A 26,590-nucleotide genomic window follows, 5' to 3' on the forward strand; every position below is an offset into this window, starting at 1 on the left:
AGGTAAAATGTGAATGTAAACTTTTACTTCCTATTAATCTCTATCTAAACAGCACGATACTTCTAATCTAAAGTCAAGATTTTAAGAACAACAAGTGGGATTTTGGAATTACAGTTATGTAATTTTTCATTTCTTACTGTAATTCAAGGAAGGTATGCTGAATACTGTGGGAATTACAGTAAATGTTGTTAATGATATTACTAAGTAGTTGTTTGCAGAATAAATATTATACAATAAAAACAGATTTTTCATGTTGTTTGCTGACTCTGAAACAGATTTTTGTGACCAAAATCATAAACAAAATGACAGATGCTATCACAGGTTAAGGCATAAGAAACCAATATGCTTTTTTACTTGGAACTGTTCCTCTGAAGTTGAAATTGTCTCTTTTGGAGGAATGAAATTTACTGGAACCTGTCTATTGGAAGCATAGCTGAAACGTTTTTGCAGTTGAACAATATTGAAATGTCTTTACTTGTGTTAATTTACATGAGAAGTACGTAGTTGGAAAACTGTTGGAATACATTCAGCCATTTTCTTTAGGGATTCACAGAAATGTTGCAGGACAAATGGTGGCATCATGCCCAGGATCATTAATTACAAAGTGCACTAATCAAACTGGTCTGCAAATAATGGTCTATGTTCTATATTTTACTGGAATAAAAGTGTGTGTTTTGCTTGTGGTTTTTTTTCTTAACATTTTGGGTGCCCCTAATACAGCTTTGAAACCTGGCTTTTGGCAAAAACTTCTCTAACATAATGAACTTGTATTGCATGACCTGCATGAACATCCTAACAGAGACAAAGAATTGTTAGAGACATTTAAGATTACATATATTGACCCAGTTCTACAGACCCTGTGACTTTTTGAAATTTTTTCTCTTACTGCTGTGTTTGTCAGGTCCAAAGTAGTAGGACTACTTCTAGACCACTCCACATGTGTGAATGAGAATATTAATTTTGTGTGCTACGTGACGCAGTTTGAGAGAAGCTGGAAAAAGGATGAAAGTATCAGGTTATACAGTGAACTCCACTGGATGTGAAGTTTCCTGTTAAGTATGTAAATAGCATTGAAAGAGCAGATGTTTAACTTAAATGCAATGGAAATGCTTTGGGGAGAAAGTATTTTTTCAACTTTAGAATTTGGCACACCAGTGTAAGGCACTGCTGAGGGGAAAATATTTATCTGACAGCACTTGTTATATACTGTAATCAGTTTGAATTTCTTGCTAGATATTTATCATGTAAGTTGTAATTTAGACAGCTTGACTATTATTAGTTGGTGTGAATGTTAATTATTTATTAGTATACCTTCTAATAAAGATATCATCGTGTTTATTCAAAGTGGAAGCAAAAGCATTTAACTCTACTTTAAAACTGATGTGAAAGGTAATATAATTTCTCTGTCAAGCAGAAAATGACCTTAAAATACTGATGGGGGGGAGGGGATTTATTGTATTTGCAAAAGAATATAGGCATTTAGTCACGGGTAGGAAGCTTTCTTCTCAATGTTATAAGTTCTTTTGCATGTAAATAATGGTAAAAAGCCTACTAAAAGTATGAAATGCAGAGGCTTCCACACTTACTCAATATTGCTTCAGTTTCTTTCAGAGCAAAATGTTTTCATTTATTACCTCTCTGACAGGTAAATACTGCCAGTTAGTATTGAATGCAGTATCATCCTCAAATCCTCCAGATTTATATCTTTTTCAGATGGAGGCTGTACCGCTTCCCCTTTTCTGATACTTCAGAGGATAAGTGGCTTCTGCTGGCACTCAAAGACAGTGGTTCCAGCAGGAGGCATTTTGAATGACTGTAACAGAGATGGCAGCAGGAGGTTGAAAGTCCTCCTCTTTCAGCCAGATTTACCGATATTCCAAGCTTTGCAGGACCAGAACTTCTGGGGGAAAAAGAAATACACCTGCTGTGGATCAAGATAATCAATTCTCCCTTTGGAAGACCACATAATTCAGCAAATATATTTTGGGATGTAAAGTACCATTATGACTGTGATTTTTATGTAAATAGGGGACACAAGTCTACAAGGAAAATGGAAGGTGATGATGTGAGCAGGGAACATTTGATACCAATTTTAGTTCTGCTTATTAAAGCTCGCTCACTGCTGGGACCTCATATTTACAAGCAAGGAAGGGCAGGTTGGGGATGTGAAGGTCAAAGGCATCCTTAGTTGCAGTCACCTTGAGATGGTAGAGCTCAGGATCTGGAGAGGAGGGAGCAGGGCAAAAAGCAGGATCACAACCCTGGACTTCAAGAGAGCAGACTGACCTCTTCAGAGGTCTGCTTGAAATAGTCCCACGGAACAAGGCCCTGGCAGGAAGAAGGATCCAAGAAACTTGGCTGTTTCAAGAATCACCTCGTCCAAGCTCAAACAAGGATAGTCCATCCCAGAGAGCAGGAAGTCAAGCAAAGGTGCCAGGAGGCTTGCATGGATGAACAAGGAACTCAAACATAAAAAGGAAGTATACAGAAGGTGGAAGCAGGGACAAGGAGTCTGGGAGGAATATAGAGATACTGTCCAAGCGTGCAGGACCAGGGTTAGGAGAGCCAAAAACTCACCTGGAGCTACATCTGGCAAGGGATGTCAAAGGCAACAAGAGGGGCTTCTATAAGTACGTAAACAGTAAAAGAAAAACCAGGGAAAATGTAGGGCAGCTGCTGAGTGAGGCAGGGGCCCTGGAGACACAGGATAGGGAAAGGGTAAGGTGCTGAATGCCTTCTTCACCTCAGTCTTCACCAGCCTTCAGAAATCCCAGGTCCCAGAGGCCAGAGGAAAGTCTCAAGCAAGGAGGACTTACCCTTGGTGGAAGAGGATCGTGCTTGGGAATACTTAAGCAAACTAGACATATCTAAGTCCATGGGCCCTGATGGGATATACGCGCAAGTGCTGCGGGAGCTGGCAAATGTCATTGTGAGGCCACTGTCAATCATCTTTGAAAGATCATGGCAATTGGGACAGGTGCCAGAGGACGGGAGGAAAGCAAATATCGCTCCTGTCTTCACAAAGGGCAAGGAGAACCCAGCAAACTACGTGCTGGTCAGCCTCACCTCAGTCCCTGGGAAGGTATTGGAATAACTAATCCTGGAAAACATTTCCAGGCACGTGAAGGACAAGAAGATGATTGAGAGTACTCAGCATGGATTCACAAAGGGGAAGTTTCCTCATAACCTTCTATGAGGAAATGGCTGGCTTGGTAGATGAGGAGGAGCAGTGGATATTGTCTGCCTTGACTTCAGGAAGGCTTTTCAACACTATCTCCCATGAGATCCTCATAGAGAAGCTGATGAAATTGGGACTAGAGGAGTGGACAGTGAGATAGATTGAAAACTGGCTGGACAGCCAGGCACAGAGCGTGGTAATCAGTAGAACAAAGTCTAGTTGGAGGCCAGTAACTAGTGGAGCACCCCAAGGGCCAGTACTGGGTCCAATCCTGTTCAACATCTTCATTAAGGATACAGGTGATTGGACAGACTGTTCCCTCAGCAGGTTCACTGATGATACAAAACTGTGAGTGGTGGCTCATACATCAAAGGGTTGTTCCTCCATTTAGAGGGACCTGGACAAGCTGGAGAAATGGGCTAATAGGAACCTCATGAAGTTCAACAAAGGAAAGTGCAAAGTCCTGCCCCTGGGGAGGAATACCCCCAGGCAGCAGAATATGCTGGGAGCCAACCCGCTAGAAGGCAGCTTTGCAGAAAAGGTCCTGGGAGTCCTGGGGGACACCAAGTTGACCATGAGGCAGCAATGCATCCTTGCAGCAAAGAAGGCTAACTGTGCCCTGGGCTGCATTAGGAAGAATGCCAGCAGGTTGAGCTAGGTGATCCTTCCCTTTCATTCAGCACTGGTAAGGCCACACCTGGAGTACTGTGTCCAGTTCTGGGATCTCCAGTACAAGAGAAAGATGGAACTACTGGATAGAGTCCAGAAAAGGGTCACGAAGATGACTGAGGGACTGAAGCATCTCATATACAAGGAAAGGCTGAGAGAGTTGTGACTGCTCAGCCTAGAGAAGAGAGGGCTCAGGGAGGGTATCAGCAAAGTGTATACGTACCTGAAGGGAGGGTATAAAGAAGACAGAGCCAGGCTCTTATTAGTGGTGCCCAGTGACAAGGCAAGAGGCAATGGGCACAAACTGAAATACAAAAGGCTCTGTCTGACCATAAGGAAGCACTTTTACTGTGAGGGTGAGCAAGTACTGGAACAGCTTGCCCAGAGAGGTCATGGAGTCTCCATTTTTGGAGATATTCAAAAGCCATCTGGACACGGTCCTGAGCAGCCGGCTCTGGGTGACCCTGCTTGAGCAGAAGGGTTGGACCAGATGACCTCCTGAGGTCTCTGCCAGCATCAGTCATTCTGTGATGGTTCCTACTGGCTACAGAATAACCAAAGGTCCATGTAGATGGTGCAGTGAGAGGGTAATGGTCTTTGTCAAAAGCAGCACTTCATCACTTATGATGGTTCTGTCTTTTATGGAGGGAATGGTGTTGGACATGACTAGCAACATGCTTGAACAGGTATTTTCAGTGTTGTCCAATTTGGAGATCTTATCACAAGTCTTGTGCTATTTCTAGTTGTTCTCAATGCCCCAAACTCTACAATCTTGCGATCAGGATAGTTTATTCTTCACATAAAAAAGGAACAGGAAAATTATGCTTTTCAAGCTCAGAGACGGTCTTGAAAATGTAACCTGTGAATACTTGACACAGAAGGTCTTTATACATCTCCCGGAGGCATAACAGAATTACCAGCTGCAAAAGTCAGCTATATGCATGTCAGAGATTAATTTTTTCCCCTTTAGTTGGTTTACAGACCTTTCTCCTTCACTCATATTTCTGTTTTAGTTGTGCTGATCTTATTCAGAGAGATATTTGGGGCCACATGCTGGGAAAAAGGAAGCCTCTTTCATGTTCTTGGGCTCTTTCCTTACTGTATTATCTTTCAGAAGGTTGACTTACATTTATCTAGTTTAGTTAGTAATACTTCTGAAGAAATATGATAAACCAAAATGTATTGTCTTCTTGTTGTGTCCTTTTAACAGTTATATGACATGATGAAGCCATTCAAAAGTGGGAGGAGACACCAGGAAACTAAAAACCAAGAAATCATCCTTGATTAAATAGCAAAAACCTTGCATGCATATTTTTTTCCTCAGAAGGGAAAATAAACTTATCTTAAATTGTATATTCTTACATTTCAAAATGAAAACAAATTATGTGCATTTTATATACAAAGGATTTGGAACTGGCTTCAATAAATGTAATACGGATTGAAAAGGGGTGGGAGCGTTAATGTCACTTGTTTTACAGTATTAGAAATGAAGAATGAAGAATTAAGCTTCTAAGTTTATCAGAATAGTTATCCCCTTCAATTCCATTTCCTTAAGTTTTGTTAACAGTTTATTATGATGTTATGAAATGAGGTTAATGTTGCTGTTACTCCTAAAGAGTTAGGAACTTCAGCTGAATTTCAACAAAATAATGGTAAGCTGCAGTCTCTTCCACAATCTCATTATGTGGTTTTTCCAGCCCTCAGCTACCGTCAGTGGCAGCCAGGATAGGGCTGGACTGGAGACAGAGGGTCACTTTAGGGTATTTCTTCAACCAAATTTTTCCTCTTCTCAAGGTAATTATCCCACAAAGCCCCTCCTTATTTTTCCTGGAGAAGACCAATCTCCCTTCTTTGCGCTGTATTTTTCTGTTAACCAAAAAAGCTAAACAACACTAATTTACACCCGGAATACCTGTCTTGTTCTGGCCAAGTTGCTTTTCTTGATGATGATGATATAGAGCCTAAAAGTAACAAAAGCATATGAATGCTAATAGCATGAAGTCAGACACCAAAGCCATGTCAGATTTGTTTAAAATTGTTTCCGTAACTGTTAAATGTTGTCATCTGTTACTTGTCCCAAGTTGTTGTATTAGATAACTCGAGTATCTGAAGTTGTAAATAAGGAAAAGATATGAGTCAAGGTGCACGTCTTGACTGCTAGTGAGTGTAATAACTTGTACTTGGAGTTACTTACATATATGGTATAACTGATTTTTAAAGTGGAAAAGTTGTTTATAAAGGAAATTGAAAAATATAATTTTCTTTGTACCATACTGCATTACTATCAATAAAAAATAGGTTCTGAATTGCATCTTTAAGTCAGACATTTAAGGTCTGTGAGGTGATACGAACAAATAGGAAAAAGCTTCTCTTCTTGAAGAAGGGCAGTAGCGTGGTACTAACCCTTCATAAATACATTTTTCTTCATAATGTTCTATGGAGAGCTCTGAACTTGAGAGGGGTTGATTTGTTAAATACAGAGCATTGTGATAACTGGTTTAAATATTACCCACTGTCCTTCATAGACAGTAAGGGAGATCTTAGGAAAGAAAACAGCCCTTTTCAAGAGCAAATAGCTTTGATAACATTATGAGGACTTGTCCTGCGTGTTATTACCTTGCTATTGCTGTAATGTTGCCTGGGTTCCTCTCGGCATGAAGTTTATAGCTATGAAAAGCTGTAGGATACTCATTTGGTTTCAACAGATACAATGTATCGCCAGGTTTTTGGACTTGTTCGTAGATAGCTTTGATTTAAATACACCGTTTTGGAGCAGATCAAATAATTGTTGTTTTCTATTTATCATAAAAGATTTTAGTGTAATTGCATTTAAAAAATATATTTTGTAGAAATGTGCAATCCAAGGAAGTTCTGAAATTATTTTGGAGGCAATGCAATTCTTGCTCCGCTGTACAGAGTTTCTGTTAAAGCACATTAAAGCTCTTAAGCAGAGGAGGAGGTTAGCACAAGTTCTGCACGAATTAAATTTCTAGCACATTTTAGAGAAATAGTGGGAATAACGAGGGGTGAAAAGAGTTTGCATATATACTGCTAGTATGAGGATGCCCATATAAAATCGGCCTCTGTATAATTTAAGACTTCATATCACGGGTTTCATTCTTTTGAGAATTCCCCCCCCCCCCCCCAACTCAGGAAAACCCAGAATTCTTGTAGTTTCTACTTGGATTGTTGCCAAGAGTGCAAGGGACCTTTTCATGAAGTTACTGATGTAAATTCAACATATCTTTTAGCTCTTAGCTCAAGGATTTCACTATTTGGAAGAAGCATATGGACACAGTATATCCAGAAAAAAGTTACTGTACTACTTAAGTCATTTAATCTAATATAAAGGAAAAGCTTGTAGCAACACCTCTGCTTATCTTGTAAAGGCTTTATTTTGTTGTTTTGCTCTGCTTTTGCTTTTTCTAATTGATATTCCATCATTCTTTTTACCGCTTAAGTTTTCCCTTTGTCAGGTGTCAGTATTTTAAGCTATTTTACACGTTTTCATTGGCAAAAGAGCCTGAAGAATTTGTTTTTCTGTCACTCCAATTTACTCTGCTTTAATACACACTGTAAATTGAAATGCCCTCTGTGAATACAGTAGTGAATCAATTTAAAACAGATTTATATTAGAGTAAATAATTTCTGTTTGAAGCTAAAAGCTATGAATATTCATAGGAGAGAATAAATACTATTCAAGTTAATGCATCCTTACTAATAAATGGAGAACTTCAGGATAGAAGAATGGAAATAAACCAAAACTGAGGTGCCCTCCTTTCTCAGTCTGTTACTTGTTTGAAAGACTAATGTTGTTCGTTGACTGTTCAATGATGTGCTGTCAAAGAAGTGTGAGCTCAACCCCAGACTCTTGTGAAAATTCCACAACCTTTTGTAAATGTACTTTGTAGTTTTAACTGGGAGAAGTTGTAATTTACTTAACTTTATTCTTGCTTGAAGTTACTTTTCCCATTTGTCTCCTGTATTTTTTAACTGTTATTAAAGTCCATTTTAGTTCTATAATAAAACAGGACTAGATGTCTAGGCATACATGTAGGATAGAAGAATATGTGCAAGTATTAATTGTGTTCTCAAATTGCTTTGCTTTTCTGTGGGTGCCAGTCTTGATACCTGCATACTGTCCACATCTCCCACACAGATTTTGCTTCAATTCCTTTCCCTGTTCCTGGGACATCCTTGTATTGACCTGTAAAGTCTGACCTTTATTCATCAACAGGCACTTGATGAATACTATCTAATTTGATAGGTAGTGTTTAAGGTTTGCATGGTAATAATATTAGAGATTTTGGGTAAGATTAAACTATAAATATTGCACAAATCTATACATTCCAACAGAGCTTTACTATAATTTGCTTAATTAAAAAGTCCAGACAAAACTGAAAAGAAAGGCATGAGTTTTGTGTTGTTTCCAGCTTTACTACTTCCTTTCATGTGCTGATGATGCTTGCAGGCTTTCATATCTAATTTAGATACCGAAATCCATAACAAGGAACCTGGGAAAAGCTACTCACTTGCTTTTATAAGGAAAATATTTTTGTGCCCCTCTCCCCCATTATAGCCTAAGGCAATTCTGTAGGAAATGTCTTAAGGGACTGCTCTTGAAAGAGGCAAAATCCTGACTTCTTTACAGTAGTGTTAAATGGTAACATGGTAGCAAAATGACTATAAATAGGTCACCTTCCATAATATACCAGTCTTTTATCTATTTTCATATTAAGTGGTATTTATTTAGAGAAGAATGACAAAGGCAGCCGTAGTATTTTCAGAGCCACCATAGGTGTGAAACGGGGAGTTTGTGTTATGGCACTGAAACACGAAACAGCTTTGCGCTCATGTGGGTGCAGGTTTCTTTCCTGAGATAGCTGTTTCAAGCCCCCGAACCCCTGGGTCGGGTGCTGTGCCCAGGTGTCGGCAGCGGGGCTGTCTCTGTGGGAAGAGGCCAGTTCCGGCTGGTTCCGCAGGAGACCCGCTACAGGGCGCAGCTGAGCCCGTTAGCGAAGCTGGTGATGCCTCTGGGAGACCATGTTTAAGAAACGGCGAACGGCCACGCAGGCAGTGATGACGAGGAAAAAAAGAGCGCGAAACAGCCCCGTGAACAGCCAGGCCAGAGCAGGAGGGGGGAGGAGGTGAACGGGCGGCGGAGCAGGTATCCACACTGCAGCCTGTGGGGAGGAGCGCACAAGAGCAGATTTGTCCTGAAGGACTGCAGCCCGTGGGCAGGACCCACGCTGGAGCAGGGGAGAAGAGTGAGGAGAAGGAGCAGCAGAGAGGAGCTGCTATGGACGGACTGTGTGCCCCCCTTCCCCCCCGCCCCCATTCCCCTGCTTGGAGGGGAGGAAGGGTGGAGGAGTTGGGAATGAAGGAGTGAAGTTGGGCCCGGGAAGAGGGTGGGTGGGGACAAGGGGTTTTAGGGTTTTTGTCTTTGTTTCTCACCACCCAACTCTATTTTAATTGGCAATTAATTAAATTAATTTCCCCCAAGTGAAGTGTGTTTTGCTGGGATGGTAATTGGTAAGTAATCTCCCTGTCTTTATCACAACCCACAAATATTTGCATTCTATCCTCCCCCCCCCCCCGCCCCGACCTGACCTATTGAAGAGGGGGAGTGAGAGCGCTGCTGGGTGCGGGTCTGGCAGCTAGTAAAGGTCAACTCACCACAACAACAAAACCATCTTTTGACTTTTGATCTCTATAGAGTTTATATGAAGCCATTAAAAGCAAAAAAAAATTATTGCCAGAATTCCATTTTTTGATGTGTAGCTGTACATATGAAGATTATCCAAGCATTGATAAGCATGACTTGTTAGTAGTAACAGATCAAAGAAGTACAGCAAATGTTTTTGTATCTGGGGATAGTAAAATAAGGCAACAAGATGTGCTAGAGGACAGACTTGTGCTGCTTGTAAGAAGAGTCCTCAATTCATTAAGGCTATCCAGATTCTTTGTGCCTGACACACCTTAATTATTACCATTAAAACTTTTGCATAAATACTTACTTTTATATTCTGGATGGAAAGTATTTGCCAAACGGGTTCATAAATGGGCACAGCAGACTGTTCTGGATGGGCTGATAAACTGCTCGTTGCTTGGTAGCTTGTGACAAAGCTAGATGAAAAATGAGAGGTTATAGATTGTATGAAAGTTTAGTGTAAAACAGAACACTTACATATCAGATTGACCTGCATATTTTATTTATTTACTAACAAGATGATAAAGTTTCAGGTTTGTTTATGGTGCTACTCTGACTAAAATTGCTTGAATGGCTCTAATGCTTAAAATCAGTTTTTCTGGAAATGTGGTGTCCAGGATAATCTATTTCACTTTAAGCAGTTTTCTTCAGGGGTAAGGTTTAGGGGAAAGCACTTTTCTTTATGGGGGTAGGAATCCTGATCAGCTTAGCTTAGTGTTGAATTTTGAAGGTCTTTTTTTCTTGGAAGAGAGAAGGCAGAGGAAAGTCATTAAAATATGTGTATCTCCCTTTCTCCCTGCCTCCCTTCCTCTATCCCAAATGGAGCTTATTAGTCACTAGACTCTTGTAGTGCGAGGAGAGAGGCATTATAAACTGTTTTTTGACTGCTTCAAATGCTTTACTGCCTGCAAGTTTGGAATTAAGCTACCTTCAACTCTATTCTAGCTCTCCTTTCTCTCTCACAAGTATTTTCCTTCACTTTCATGGGTCTTGCATCTAGGGTTCACTTCATAACTGTTTGTCTGAGATCACAGCTACAGCTCCTCTAGCTTTCCACTTTCTGATACCTCTTCTTCCTTCCTCATAGGGGACCTTGTATTTTCTGAAAAGGACACCGTATGTTTAGCTCTCTGTCTATCAATACTTGCTTATTCTGTTTAAAGCAGATGAAATATTTTTTGAAGAATAAGTCTGAGAGCTAAAGCTGAAAAGGGCATATTGTCATGATCATGGAACGCAAGAGAGAGGTTTGAGTTTGAGGGTTTTTCTTTTTTTTGGTTCATTGTGTAGGACCTAATGTGACTAGCTTTTACAAAATTGTATTCTACAATCTCATTTATTTGTATTTAAAGTAAGTACTTCTGATACTTACGTAAAAAATAACTGTGTAAAAATAACTCCAGAACATATAGTAATTTAACCAGCGTAATGTTCTGGACTTGAATGCATTGATAGCCTTGAACCGTAATTACAAGAGTGAGGGAGTGGCTCTTTCAGCAGGTTTATCTGGGAAGTCTCAATATGATGATTTTGGAGCTGATTCTCATGATCATTTCACTGACAACTGTTTTATTGATAGGTATGCCTAATTTGCTTATTTGATAGTCCCAAACTCCATTGTTTTCATCTTGTGTTAGAAGGAGTTACAGCCTTTTCTTGTTCACATAAATAGCATATGAAAATGGATATTTCCTATACCTGCTGCCATCTTCAGCTTATATAGGACTTACTTTGGATCACATTTAGTGAAAAAACCTAAACACAAATCTAGTCATTTTATACTTATCAGCTATGCATGATTATCTTCCTAGAATAAGTATTTTCAGCCCTGGAAATATATGTCTTTCTGTTGGATCTGGTGTCTGTATTTAATTTTTTCAGGTGGGACCAGAACCAATGTTGATGCATAGCTGAAAGATGGTGCATCTTTTCTTCTCAAAATTGGTTGATAAGAACAGCAGGTGATTCCATCTGTGCTTAACCTGCTTCAGTAAAACAGATGTGTAATCAGGTTCAGAGAAATTAACAAATTGCTGATCAAAATGGAGTGCATTGAAATCTGTTTTCTTAAGTCATGCAAATCTAGTGGCCTTGTAGGAAAACAAACTCAAGTAGATGGAAATTCTTTTTTCATCTCATCTTACCTATTTTTGGTAAAACAAGTGAAAAACATTTTTTCTGATAGTATGTTACAATAGAAAGCACTTATGTTTTTCTTTGTGGATGTTCCTCTATCAGATCTAGTCTTGATAAATGCAGATATCTTTATTTAGAGAGCTTTCATAAAACACTTATTTACAAGCAGAAATGTGATCAAGACAATGCTAGCTTGCAAAGCCTCAGTTTCAGTCCATCTAGTCAGTGTTTTCCCCAAGTGAGATTCAAACATTTCAAGTTTTGCATACAGGTAGGAATGGAGCTTAGCTGTTTAAAAAAACCAGCGTTCAACTGCAACAGGAGATTTTTTTTTCTTCTTGGGATCTTCATTCATTGCACATTGGCCATTTTATGCAGTATGAGACATGGCTGTGTAGACCAGAGCCGCCTTGACACACAATTCTCATCTAGCAGATATTGGAGTAGTTTTGACACATTTATATAGATTTACCTGGGTAAATTTTAGTAATTGGAATATCAAAAATATTAAAAGTGGTTTTCTGTTGTGGTGAATCATTATTGCTAAGTCTTTAGAATGATTATGTTAGCTGCTGACAGAAAACTAACTTTTTCACCTCTCCGCTACTTTAAATCTAAAACTTTGAATTTATTATATGATTGGAATAAGTGATCCCTGCTGCACATAGTGAATCCTCTTATCTATAGCATTAGCTTCCATCAGAAAATGGACCCCGTAGCAGATTGAGCCTAAACTTTAAAAATAAAAAGTTATTCAATTTAAATAGCATCAGTTAACACTACTTCTTGATATAAATATTTTAAAGCTTGTACAAACTGGATTAATGTTCCTCTAGGTAATTAAATGAAAATTTGGTAACTTATTAATCTTTCTTTCTTTCTCTTTCTTCTTTCTCATATTCTCTTTCCAAACCTATTAATCTCTCTCCCCCTCCTTCTCCCCCCCCCCTTCTTTCTCTCTCACTTTCTTCCCTTCTCCTCCCAAAAATATGCCTTTACAGAAACATAAGGTAGATCTTTTCTACAAACTGCGGCATGTGATGAATGAACTCATTGACCTCCGCAGACAGCTGCTGTCAGGTCACTTGACACAGGATCAGGTGCGAGAGGTCAAGAGACACCTCACAGTGAGGCTGGACTGGGGCAATGAGTAAGTACAGGTACCAGCTGGGTACTGTTTGTTCTAATTATTTTTAAATAGCTTTTATTTAAAAAAAAAAAACAACAAAACAAACAACAACTTTTTCCTTCCAATAGCATTTGTACACAGATAGAACATTTGATTATTTGGAAATCAAATATAACTTTTTACAGTGGGTTTATTGCATAGTTCTTCTACTATTACTATAAAATGAGCTGTCTGCTTATTAGTAGGTCTTTTCTAAGGCTATCTGCACTTTTAAAAGGATTAGGTTACTTTACTTACTTTGTATCAATCTAGTGAATATCAGGCCTGGAAGGATGTGTTCATAGATACTAAACCCACATTTTTTCAATTGAAGTATTTTAACGGTTGGTGCAATAAGTAGAGAATCTCACTGTCAACAGTGACATTGGAGCTGAGGCTGTTATATTTAGACTTTTTATATAATGACATTTCTCAGAGGTTTAGACTCTCCTCGGTCAGTTCCACAGTGAATTTGTGGAGAGGGTTTTTTTTAGAGCCAAAGAAGACTGCAATTCAGATAGAAGCTGAAATGGTAATAAATTGCCACTAGACAAAAACTAGGCCTTCACCAGAATTGGTTTTGTTCTGAGATATAGTGTATCAGACAGGTAAGTTTTGCATGACATGCATATGACCTTTTCAAAGGAAATATCACACTCCTCAGGCATATAATGACTGCTTTTCTACTAGGGCTAGGATTAGTGCTAATTAACACGTGGGGGGCAGGGAGGAATTCTGTAAGTTGACAACTAAGGAAGAAAGTAAAATGTTTTTCACTAACATATCTTTGTTATGACTCTGTTCCTTAGTCACCTAGTTCAGGATTCCCTCTGAGACATACTTGAATACATTCATAAAGATTTAGCTAGCCCCCACGCTACATTTCATTTCTCTCTTGTTGAAAAAAAGCTCTGAAGGACATAGACTAATAGATTGCATCAAGTCATTGGTCTGCAGTGTGGAGTTACAGACATTTTCCATTATCATTCCCAGTAGAGTAAATGGGAATCAAGAGACCCTTTTTGAACATTATGCCTAGATGTTTTTGCTCAAAGAATGTATGGATGAAATTAGCAACAGGAAGCTGCAAAAATGTAAGAAAAAAAGATGAGGAGAGTAGACAGCAATGCAGCAATGAAGAGAATAGGTTGCTCAATGAGGTGGCTATAGACATCTTTTGGTTTTTTAAATGTAAAGTCATTAAATATGAAGTACATTAAAACTATAAAAGTAAATCTAATATATGACAATTATGGAGAAGCATCAGTGAAATCAGTAAATATAAATATGTTCATGATTAAATTAATCTGCTCAGGATGTTTGTTTAGGAAAAAAGATTTTCTGTGTTTCTTACTACATAAGAACAGGTACTGAACTCCCTAGAGAAAAAGGTGCATGATATCAGAGATAGATGCTTAAACAGAAGAGGGTATCAATAAAGGAACTGCATAAAAAAGCATATGATTGAAAAGGTATTTAATTAAATCTGTACGCTATGCAGTATTTAAATATAAATGTCTGGGAGTTTGGAAGGTCTTTCTGTAACATCACTCTTTTCCAAGGAATTTCTGGGAGAGTTCTGTCACTTTCTTGCATCTCCCCTCTCTGAGTTTTATCATGAAACTCATAACCACCTGTCTTAATCTGTTAAAAAAACGAATGATTTTCATATACATATTCACATAGTACTGCCCTTTCTCAAATAATGTAATAATGTTCATTGCTTATTCTGTCATGCTTGAGATTTGCAAATGAAATAAATGAAAAATGTTGTTATTAACGTTCATTAATGTTAACTGAGAAGCTTAAATACATGCTGTTTGAGCAGGTCTGTAATTATTCAAGATAGTACAATCTAATAGACATGCCATGACCAAGTAGCTTTCAGGGAACAGGTAATCTTACACACCTAATATGTAGCATGTATGCTCATTTAGTGTAAAGCTACTTTTATCCTGACCTTGATCATTAATGCATTGTATTATTTGGGAAGGAGTGGTGCAAACATGAAATTCACACTTCCTGTCACCACCAGTTAGGTTTTTTTCAGTTTGTTGAACTGGTATCATTTTCCCTTAAATACACTGGCAGTGGTTCTGGTAGTCATCCCTTGTGTTCTTGTTAGGAGCTGGTGGAAATCAAGGGACAGATACACTCCTTGGATTAGTAGTTACAGATTTTTTCGTGAAGGAAGTCATTTAGACTGTTTTCAGAACTACTACATTGAACTTTTTTTGCTTATTTTTGTACGCTTAGTCTAAATGTTAAGAAGTTTTGCTCTGTAGTTTGGTCTATTAAAAATGTAGGAATATAATTTATTTTACAGTTATTGCTGCTAACCTTTTGTATTGTTGCTAGTCATCCTTATAATGGAATACAGATTTCCACTTATTGTAGCAATTTAGTTTTCTATTGCTTATACATTCTTTCTCCCCAATACAAAAATATGATCCTGGATGCATCCTTTTTATGATGCTTTGTTACTTCTTCCAGTTACCCACAGTTAGCTTGTTTTTGCATGCATACAGTGACTGATATTGCTGTTACATAGGTTTTTGTGTTTCCCAATTGCTCAAAAGAGCAGAATTTACTACCTTCAGATAAGGATCTTGGTGGTTTTAGACTTTCAGTTTTAAGCATTCTTCTGTGTATTTTTGCACAGCTGAAATCTCATGTACTGTCTTTTGTCCTGCATATCTTGCTAGGTTTTATACAGAATATTACAAATACCTATGTTTTTTGAAAATGTTTCACTGTGATACAATTTATTAGAATATTGATATTGAAGTCTGAAATGCTATTGGAAGTGTCCAATGGTCTGTAAATAACAAGGAAAAAGTTGTAGAGAAGGAAAGAAATATTATAAAGCTGAAGTCTGCAATTCATCATCTTACTTTACATCATGTTATAAAGTGAAATCTGCAGTTCTTCATCTCATTTTAAATCACGTTGCAAGTAAAATAGAAAGTGATTTTGAAATATATGTTTAGATTTTTTTTAAATGAATGGGTAAGTTTTTTCAACTTTTACTAGTGCTTAGAATGGGAAACCAGAATTGAACTCTTTTACTAACAGAAAACAGTTTCATTCTACAGTCTTTTGCATCAAAAACAGATGAAGGAATCTGCCTTACAGAGCTTCTATTTGAAATGTGAATCCTCTGCTTCTGCTCCAGAGCAAAAAATTAATTGCAGCAGTATGTGCATACTTTATTTACCAAAAAGGCAGATGAAGATTTCTTCAAAGTAACTTAACTTAAAAATTAGAGGTCATCTTAAATGATCTTCAGGATTGATTCGTTCAGATTAATATAATACCTGTCAGGAGATTAACAGAAAGCATCCAAGTTTCTGAACACGATCACTTTCCCTTTTATACTGAGGGAAGACGCTTCCTTCCCTATAAATGTGGGATAGATACTCTATGTTTAGGCTCAGAAACAGAGTAGGGGAGGGGGAGCCACCAATACTTCGAGGTTTTGGACAGATAAAAGCCATAAACAAGATGAGTTTGTAGGCTTATGTTACTTTTTAGTCAAAGTTTATTCTTTTTCACATAAATGTTATTAAAATGATTGCATTAAAAGAAAACTTCCAAATAGTTGCCTTAAATTCTGCACAGAAAGATCCACAGATAGCCAAAAGTTACAAATGAATGTTTAAAAAGAAAAACAGGGGAAAAATGTTAGAAATAAATCTTTCACACTGTCATACAAATAAAATGAAACACAGTTTTAAAGTCATGGTCTTTCTCGTACCTCAAAATTGCAGTCAGAAAGCCAGTGGCAGTTGCAATGTTAGTACCTACTAATTACTAACATGCATAACACTGTACAGGGAATAGTGTGATCCAATGAAGTAAGCATAGTTTTAAAACTCAAAGTCCTAAATTTCAGTGCTCACATACTTAGAAGACTATTTTTGGACTTTGAGTGACTTACCCTCTTGCCATATTTTTCTTGACATAAAAGGAATAATAATTACTTCCTGGTAGTGTTACAAAAATTAGCTTGAAGTTTGTAAAATGCATTTGGAGATATGTATTAAATGTACATATGAGGTCGTAATATCACTTTGAGAATTAAAGAAATTCTTATTACAGTAGTTCTCATTGTTGCATCAAAGGTGATCAAAATAGGAGCAAACAATTTAAACAACCATAATGAAATGCCTTTAAGAAGGTTGCAGAAAGAATAGTTGCTACTTCTGTCTAAATATATTGTATTTTTTCCCCTTTCCTGAATAGACTTGTAGTAATGATTGAATAGGGATTGAAACTGTAAGGAACTCTTGGATGTCAGTCTTTGAGGAAAACCTTAATAACCTCTCTCTGTAGTCTGATACTTCCATGCTCAGAAGTATTTGCTGCCATTCCCTTTAATCAATTCCTTACTAAGATTACTTACCTTCATCTCATCATCTTCATTTTAAGAAATAATTTCCTGTGTAGCATTACATCAGTGCTTTACTAATTTCTTTATAGATTATAGCCCCTGCAGTTTCTTTGTATAGAAAATAACTTAATTCTGTCAAAGAAAAGTATCAAGTTGTATTAGCACAGTCTAATTTTCACAAACGTGTTTTTCATATATTTCATTTTCCATGGATTTCTGTATTGTATTTCCTCCAAAGTCTTTTTTTAAAGTCTGCACATAGTTTATGTGAATCACTGTCAGGATCACTTCCTTTCCGTTCACCACCTTTATAAATGTATTTGTGTAAGAGAAATATGAATGATATTAAATGAGGCTTTGATATAGTGAGAGAAGGAATACAAGGAAAATCGGTGGCTGCAAAATTAAAGCTGAAAAGAGTCAAGGTAAAGTGCATGTTTTTGGAGCAAAGAGGATGAGATCTTGCACACTCTAGAGATGTGATGAGTTCTCCCAATCTGTTCTTCAAGATTGGATGTGCATCTTAAAGACGTTTTTGTAGTCAAATGACATATTTCTGCAAGGTTCTTCTAGGAAGAGCTGTTATGACTTGTGGTTTTATGAATTCTAAATGGTGTGGCATTTGTATTATAAATAAATGAAAATATTAGAAATTAGGATCATTCTTTGAAATGACTGTTAAAACCAAGTTGGTTTTCTCTAGAAGCCCAGTTAACTTGAAGTAGAGTTGCATGTTCATCCCTTTCAGTATTAAAAATGCTAGTATTTTTGTCTATCGGCTTGTCTTCATATTACTTTAGAGAAAAATATCTAGAGATTGAGTGGTGGATATTTTTTTAATTTTTTTTTATCCCAAAGAAAGGAAAATTCTAAAGACTTCTGTGTAGAAGAGGAGGAATATGTAAATGTCAGCTGGAGTTATCCCAGGCATGTGCTATCAAGAGGTAATTGATAGGCTTGGGGATATTTTGTAGGTATACTTGGGAAATATTTTTGAAAGGCAGTTCAGTGTTAAGGCAGAATAAAAAAACACATGAATTTGCTTGTAAAAGAAAGTATTGTGGAGGGAGGAACTGTCAAATAAACAAAACAGCACATTATCTCCGAAACATAGCATGTATAAAAATTAGAAATACTGCTTGGCAGCTGGTGCTCTTATATTCTCACATTATTTGGTAATAGAAAGTGAAAGTGGGCCACTGACTGTCATTGCCATTTCAAGCATTATGTTGTCAGTCCTTCGCAGACAAAAAATAATTGATACAAATTAAATGCATAAACCCGAACTTCCACCTGCACAATAAATGACAGCATGTTAGTACTAAAGCAAAAGACACCTATATTTGCTGGGAGCAAGTATTGTGCAGGATTAACATAGTATTAGAGAATGAGAATCTTCTGGGCTGGAAATCCATGGTATTAAGGGATTTAACTAAAAATAGGATATCAGATAAGTTTCACAGGGATGCTACTGCAGTTGTGTTGAACATTATTAAGTAGAAGATAATACCTTTGTCATGTATTGAGTAATGAGTCCAACCACTGTTTGACCTCAGTTCTATAGAGAGTTGAAATTATGAGAATAGAACAATATCAGGCTATGATTAGCTTTGGCAGTTTTTTCTGTAAAACTTTAATAGTGCTTTGTAACTGCATTGGAACCGTAATGCACTTACAAGTGGTTTTGGTAATGTTATTAGGAAATCATTTGTTAATATCTGTATGTTGAGGAGAAATTCCTTTATGAATTTACTTCGGGGGTGGGTGTGTGTACGCATGTGAATGACAGGGTATTTTGGAGGTGGTTCAGGTATTCAGATTCAGGAAAACTTCTGTGAATTAATATGATAAGTATTAACTTTTTTTACAAAACTTTGAAGTGGACTCTTTGCATATTACTATTTTTACCTGTTACCATTTTTTTTTCTATTATATTTTTGGACTTTCTATTATAAGTAGGCTCAAATGGCAGCTGCAGGTAAGGATTACCTAGTGCATTCTTATTTTAATCTTTTTCAATTGGTAAATAGGTACAGTAATTTTCATCTTCGCAGCTGCAGTTTTCAGATACCTGTCTTGGGCCACAGATAACTTGTGTTTGATAGGTTTAGTCAAAACAAAGTGTGCGAAAGGTGTATAACCATCACTTTCACAATTTAGCCTTAGAGTTTAGAAACTGGTGTTTGGCAAAGAACTAAGAATGCAGAAATTCCAGTTCGTCAGTACAATATTTCAGTGGCAATTATAGTACTGCCTAACAGTTGTTTGCCAGCAAGTGGACCAGGGCTGAGCTATATTTTTGAGATGTGATGGTTTAGGGATATAATTAAAGAAGGAAAACCTGATTAAGCAAAGTTTCAAAAAGAATTATGGAGTTGGGAAGCTTATGGGAAATGATTAAAAGTACAGTGGTCAGCAGAGGTAACTGGGCTTCATACAAACCACTGGTTCTTCCTTGCTGTTGTTTTAACTTAATTGCTCAGAAAGAGGCACTGTTGCCAGGAGGCTTCTGTTTATTGCACCATACACTTATTCTGTGGCACCTGAGAGGTTTTTTCAAATAAAATTTTTCATTTGCCATCAGGAACAAGTCTGTGCAGAATGTTTCCCTCTCTGATTACAAAACTAAATTGACTTTTGCTTTTCTTTTATAGTTAGTGACAGAAAGAGTGCAAAGGTAGTCCACTTCTGAATTTTTTTTCTTTAAGACTATTAAGAATTTCAATATAAAATATCTGTAAATGAAATATGAAAGTTATATAAGATAAAAGCAGGAAAATGGTTCATTCATGTGTTTCTTTAATTTTACTCCTAATGTGTGTGTTTAGAATAGCTTTTTATTCTAATCCTCAGAACCTGAAAATCTACAGAGCAAAAGTTGGTTTTTGACACCTTTTCGGTTGTCTTGTTCTGCAGTCTACAATTATTAATTGTTAATAGTTGTTCATTTGTTTGTTTGGATGCGAAATACCTTATTCTGTCTGCTACTGACATGCAGCTGTGACCTGACCTGCCTTCTTTACTACAGAATTTCTTATCTAGTCATCCTCTTTGCACTGGTATACTTTTTTTTTAAAAATAGTGTATATATTTGATTTGAGCCAAAATATTATTTCAGTTCAGAGTAATTAAAAATTTTTTTTGTACGTGTGTTACAAATACAGATTAAAATTCTTGTTGATATTGCAGTTATTGTTTATTATAAAAAAAATACTATGTTTATACAGTGATAAAGTTGGGGATTTAGTTGTATGAACACCAGGAATTTCAAAGCAGCTTCCCAAGGCACAGTATCTATTTGCACATTTGAACAGGGTTACTAATGAAACGTTTTCATTATTTAGTGAAGGAACCTACTCAAATACTGCAGCAGAAACCAGAGTACTAACTTTATTTGCTTACTACATTTCCGTGTATGAAACTAACTTGTTCGGGATACTGCACCAACATATTGGCCAAAAGCTTCGACTAGCATTAATTGCTATAGCTCCACTGAAGTCAGTGAACAAAAAGTAACAAGTTTATAGTGTTTTTTTGTTTAATATTTGCATTTAATTTTATTTAGAAGGATTATCTGTTTAATGATTAACAATTGCAAAAAGAGTTAAATGGTTTAGTATTTCTTGTGTCCTTGCCCTTGAGTAAGCATATATAGTAGATAATAGTGAACACTCTGATGTATTATACTTACCGTTGTTCCTTCCTTCTCTTTTGCAGACATTTGGGCCTAGATTTAGTTCCTCGGAAGGACTTTGAGGTTGTGGATTCAGATCAGATCAGTGTTTCAGATCTTTATAAAATGGTAAGAACTCTGTGGGAGATTCCTTTGAGTTTTCACTTTGGGAAGGAAAGAAGGAAAAAAGTTTTTATTCTTTACTCTTACATATTTTCTTGATTAGAATAGTGTCGTAAGCTGAATGTCTTTTTCATTTGCTCCCTAACCACCGGAATAGTCAGTGTCTCTAGTACCCTGAGTTTAGTAAGAATGAACCAACTTATGACATGCTTATATACATTTTATTTTCAATTTACAAAGTAACATGGTATGAAAACTGGAGAAGGTAACTTTGAATGTTGTTTCTTCCTACAATTTTCTTGTTTTTAAAAATCCATTGTTTCAGAAGCAGCAAAAGAAGTTATAAAAAAACAGCTCCATCATATACAGCTAATGGGAATCCTTTTAAACTTTGATCTTTGTTGCTAAAAATCAGTATACTAGCATGAAATGAAGTAGCAATAATCTTTTTTCATTTATTTGTAGAATCAAAGAAAAATAGGGCTGGAAAATCTTAAGAGGTCATCCAGTCCATTCTCCTGCTTAATGTCAGGATCAACTGTCTCTGTCATTTATGACAAAAAATCTCCAGTGGTTAAGATGCCACAGCCTACCCAGGCAATCTTTTTGCTCAGTTCACTGTTCTTACGGTTTGGAAGTTTTATTAATGAGGGTCTTACACATATAGATTTCTTGCTGCAGGTTAAGCTTCACATCTTCCTGATGTCGTGTCCACGGAGAAACAGATTACTCCTGCCTGTTTGCACCACCCTTTATGTACTTGAAGGCTTGTTAAGTCCCATTCAGTCTTCTCTTCCTTAGGCTAAAGAACCCCATTTCTTTCAGTTTTTCTTTATAGGTCAGGTTTTCTAGACCTCTGATTCTTGCGTGTATTCTGCAGACGTTATATTACGTAATCTGCAGTGTGCCGCTGCCTTTTGCAAGTATATTGTTGAATTCTGTCAGATGGGAAATAATACAAAATCTTGGAAGCTCCAGAGATTAACTGTGGTGATATCTTGCAGAGGTCTATTCATGTGAAAGCACCAGGAGCCAGGCAGATGTCCTGGCAAATTTTCTTGATGTATAATGAAGGTGGCAAACAGATTGACGTGCTTTTGGGTTACTTGATCGTTACTTCGAACAGCGATTATTAACTTGCTGGGAGAAATAGAACTGCTTCCTGTTGTAGGAACTATTGTTGATCAGCCTATTTCTTCCATTAATTAAAGCTTCTCAAGCCTGGAGTCCATCAACAGTTTGTGGAGTCCACAAAACAAAGTCCGTGAGAGCCACTATCTGATTCTTTCAAGAGAGTCTGCAGATGCAGATGAAGAATACTTAAGTGAAAAGTGTGCTTCTAGGAGTTGCATAGATAATAAACATCTTTGCCCTGTTTCAAAGATTTTTGAGCTCACAGAAAAGGGGAGGAAGGGGGGAGACCAGTGAATAAGTTCACTTAAGCAAAACTAATCCTTGAACATTAAGGCCATCTCTGTTGTGTGGCAGCGTCACTTAGAAAACATGTGTGGTGCATTTGAATAAGAATGTTAGGATTTTCAGGAAAAGTAGTACAATTCCTTCATTGTGGTGAGTTCCAAATTCTGTCATTATTAGTCACTAGTACAGTCATATTAGTACACAACAAAGTTAAAAGTTGTTCTAGAAATGTGAATTGTGCCATTAATGGACTGTAAAGCCACTAATGCATTTCACAATTTAACTGCTTTTGGATTCTTCTTTGTTAGTAGGACTACGTAATACAGTTAACCTCGTTTTGGATCATGATGTAACTGTAAAGGGAGAAACAGCATGTAATGTTCAGTGGAAAGTGAATGAAGACCTTTCCTGAGATGCTACTTTATTTAAAAAAAAAAACAACAACCACACTAAAATAAAAAAAAAAACAGCAATTACTTTAATACAACTTCTTAGCTTAGTATCTTCCAAAGAAAATAGTGTTTTTTCTACATAAATATTGTTACAGTGTCACTCACTTCTAGTAAACTTTTAATTTCCTATTTTAAAATGTTTTTGGCTTTCAGCTATCTAAGATTAGGGAGTGGTAGGTCTGTGTCTAGGTGGGGTTTTTTGGTATGCAAGATGTACTTCTCCCTAAAACAAAGGCGTGTTTTGTAAACAGGCTATATGCTGTTGCTGTTTTGGATTATTTGCATCATATAACAGTGGATTTCATGGAAAGAAATAAAAATTGTTACATAAGAAATATTGAAGTACATCACTCTATAGTACTAATTTTTACTGTTTGTTCCTGATTTGCCATAGTCAGAGGAGAGTTTGGTGCTATTACAGCAGAGTTTTCCTTCAATTACAGTATAGAAATAACTCAGTACAAAAGTAAATCAGTAATGACTCGGAGAATACAAGATAAGTTGCTAACAGGATTGCTTTATTACTCTGTGTTTCATTCTGCAGGGTTTTTCACTCTGAATACTTGTAGTACAGCAAATAGCTAATATTTAATTGTCAGAGTAGTCTGATTATGTCACCCATCTTAGTCCTGAAGAAAATGTCCACAGCACAGTTTGCTGCTCAGATCTGTGCTGGTATCAGGACATGACCATTAGTCAGTTCACACTTCACTGTTGTTTTAGTTTGTAGATTCAGGAAGACAGTGCTGTCTAATCACATCTAGTTCATAGTCGGAAGGCAATTTCAGGAACCAAAACAGCTGAAAACCTGGGGTTTTTTAACTTAAATTTGGCAGAAATTGAAGGAGGGGGCTATTGGTGGGGTTTTTTGTTGTTTTAGGGTTTTTTTAATGTGGTTTGGGGTTTCTTTTTATTATTTAACAAAAACCCAGGGAGACAATCCTCCTTACTCTTGGCAAAATACTTCATGGGCTCTCAAATGAGCAATGAGGTTTTACGTTGTAAAATAATCTTGTGGGAATAGTTGTGACAGCCCAATGACTTTCTTGTATTTGCAGGATTGTAGAATGTTAAATGTAACATAGAAAACAGTCTCGTATTAGCAGAACAATGGATGAGGTAACAAATGAGACTTTCCTATCTGTGACAACAAATTCAAGCATTTTATACAAAGTCATTAGACTTAGCATTACTTTTCTTGGTAAATTTTAAAATTTGAGCATCTTTTTTAGCTCTCATTTTTCATTGCTAAGTATATTGTGACTACTGTATGACTACTGTATTCATCTCTTTGTCAGAACTGTTGTGCTTTGAGGCCTTGTACATCCTGTTTCTCCAGGTTACTCATTATGAAGCTAAATACTAGTGGCTTCAGGATGCGCAGCATTTGTCAGAAATTGTTGCTTTACTCCTGAAGGAAACCAAATTGCCCTTTCCTTATGACAGTGTTTGTGATTTTAACTAATATGACGAAACAGGTTTTTTAAAATTTACATTACTTTTGAAATTGTGGGAAAATATGTTGTCAGAATTGTGCCACAGAGCTCCGTGCTGGAGTTGCCACTAGATTGAAGCTGTCATTTAGCAACACAAGTCCAGCAGAATGTCAGAAACACTGGGATAGCACTTTTTAGTGAAAGGGGTTACAAGACACAAATGCTTGGAGGCATTTGCAAAAATCAGAAATGTTCAAACCTGATGATTAAATATGTTTAGCTTTTCTATAAATTTATTGATTTGTGTATGTGTCTTCAGGATGAATTTAAGAGGTGCATGAAAGGTACAACTATTGGCTATGTTAATGCTAGATCTTAGCCATTTCTTTCAACTATCTGAAAAAAATACTACGAGTTTACCAGAGTTCATTGCCTTCAGTCACTAGAGTGAAATAAAGGGAAATTAAGATTACCAACAGCAAGTATAGAAGAACAGAAGTATAGAAAAGTATAATAAAATAGCACAAATGGGTAAATAGAAAAATTAGAAAGGCAATGCACAAATTGAGATATAACAAGCAAATATTGCAATTGTATCAAGAAACAGTTTTATATAAATAAACTGGTAGTAATTGGGAAACTAAAGAAGTTTTTATACTAGGGGGAAACCAATTGGCACACGATGCAAGAAAATAACATGGCATTTAAAGTCCTTTTCGCGTCCCTCAAGCTCTGGTAAGGTGGTAAACTGTGTCAAATTGCTAACAATACCTGTGGAAAAGTGAAAGGAGTCACACCTGAACAGGGGGGAAAGTTTATAAAGTAGTTATCAATTCCAGGGGATTTAGAACTATATACATTTCATTTGGGATGTCTAGAGAAGCCGTATCAGACATGTTAGTGATAATCATTGTAAAGATAGGTAAGGTTCCAGAACACCAGTAAAGGGCAAGCATATTTTACACCTTTAAAAAAGGTCATGGCGGAGGAGGAGATACTTATCATTCTCTCCCTGCAAAAAATGCTGGAACAGAAAAAAAAAAATCAATTATTTGCAACAAGGAGGTGAGTAATAGTGACTGTGAACTTGTTCAGAATAATCAATTTTTAAAAGTTCCAATTTACTTCCAGAACACAAATGAGTCTAGTGGGTAGACGAAAAGCAGCTGCTGCCATGTTTAGATTTTCTTAAAGATTTTAAATGTTTTTTTAATTGAAATTCTCCTAAGGTCATTAGTTCTAGATGAAATTACTGTAAAGTAAACACAAAGCTAATTAGAAGACCCATACTAAAAAAAAAAAATGGTGAAGAATGGTTGTCAATAATTTGATTAAATAGGAGGAGGGATGAATCAGCTTCATTTCTTGTGGTCATCCACCATTTTGTAGTGCTTCATGTTTCATTAATGACTGGATGATGAAATAGGGAGTGTGCTTACTACATATGCAAATACCACAAAGTTGGAAGTGGTAGTACATGGGAGGAAAGGGTCAGAATTCCAAATAATGTAGAGAAATTGAAGAAATTATCTCAAAAGTGTAGGATACAATTGAGAATCATAAATGCAAGGTTTTAACTTCTGCAGGCAATTGTTGCTTCTGAAGTACAGGTTGGGACGCTGCAAGCTTAGGTGATTTTGTAGGAGAAGATTTGAGTATTATAATGGAACCAAAAGCTGAATTAATTCATCTTTTCATGCTAATGATGGATAAGACAAGAATCAGTGGGCCTAGATTACAATGACAAGGATTCAGTTTAAGCATCAGAAAGCACTTTGATGAAGAAAGATATACTGAAGTGGATCCATCTTATCTGTTAAAGTTTGCACAACTTGAACAGGCAACTGTCTTTTGGGAAAAATAAAGATAAAACTGATTCTTTTTTTTAGAAGGAAGATGGATAATTTCTTAACAGTCCTATTTTTACATCACCTTGCAAGGCTTTTCAGGTTGGAAGGGGCCTCAGGGGAGATGTAGTCAAACTTCCTGCACAATGCAAGGTCAATACTGAATTCAGACCAGGCTGCTCAGAGCTTTGTCCAGCTGGATCTTGAAATTCTTCAAGGAAAAAGATTGGGTCCCGGCTCTAATGCTTGACTGCCTTGATGGGGTTATTTTTTTACTCGTCAGAAAGTTGGGATATCCCACGTTGTAGTTTATGACCACAGTATTTTGTCCTGCTGTGCAGCTCTGTAAAGAGCCTGGCTCTGTCATCTTGATGATAACTTCATAG

The 26,590-nt window shown here is 36.9% G+C and overlaps 1 protein-coding gene across 1 annotated transcript in view; it reads left to right on the top strand.

Moving 5' to 3' along the window:
- The window catches only part of DOCK3 (dedicator of cytokinesis 3), a 206,776-nt gene that overhangs the window by 48,346 nt on the left and 131,840 nt on the right, over nucleotides 1–26,590 (top strand). The window contains 2 exon segments of the mRNA XM_050904891.1: nucleotides 12,695–12,843; nucleotides 20,972–21,056. Coding sequence (XP_050760848.1) covers nucleotides 12,695–12,843; nucleotides 20,972–21,056 — 234 coding nt within the window.

Source organism: Gymnogyps californianus, chromosome 13, assembly GCF_018139145.2.
Source record: "Gymnogyps californianus isolate 813 chromosome 13, ASM1813914v2, whole genome shotgun sequence".
NCBI classification, from domain to species: Eukaryota; Metazoa; Chordata; class Aves; order Accipitriformes; family Cathartidae; genus Gymnogyps; species Gymnogyps californianus.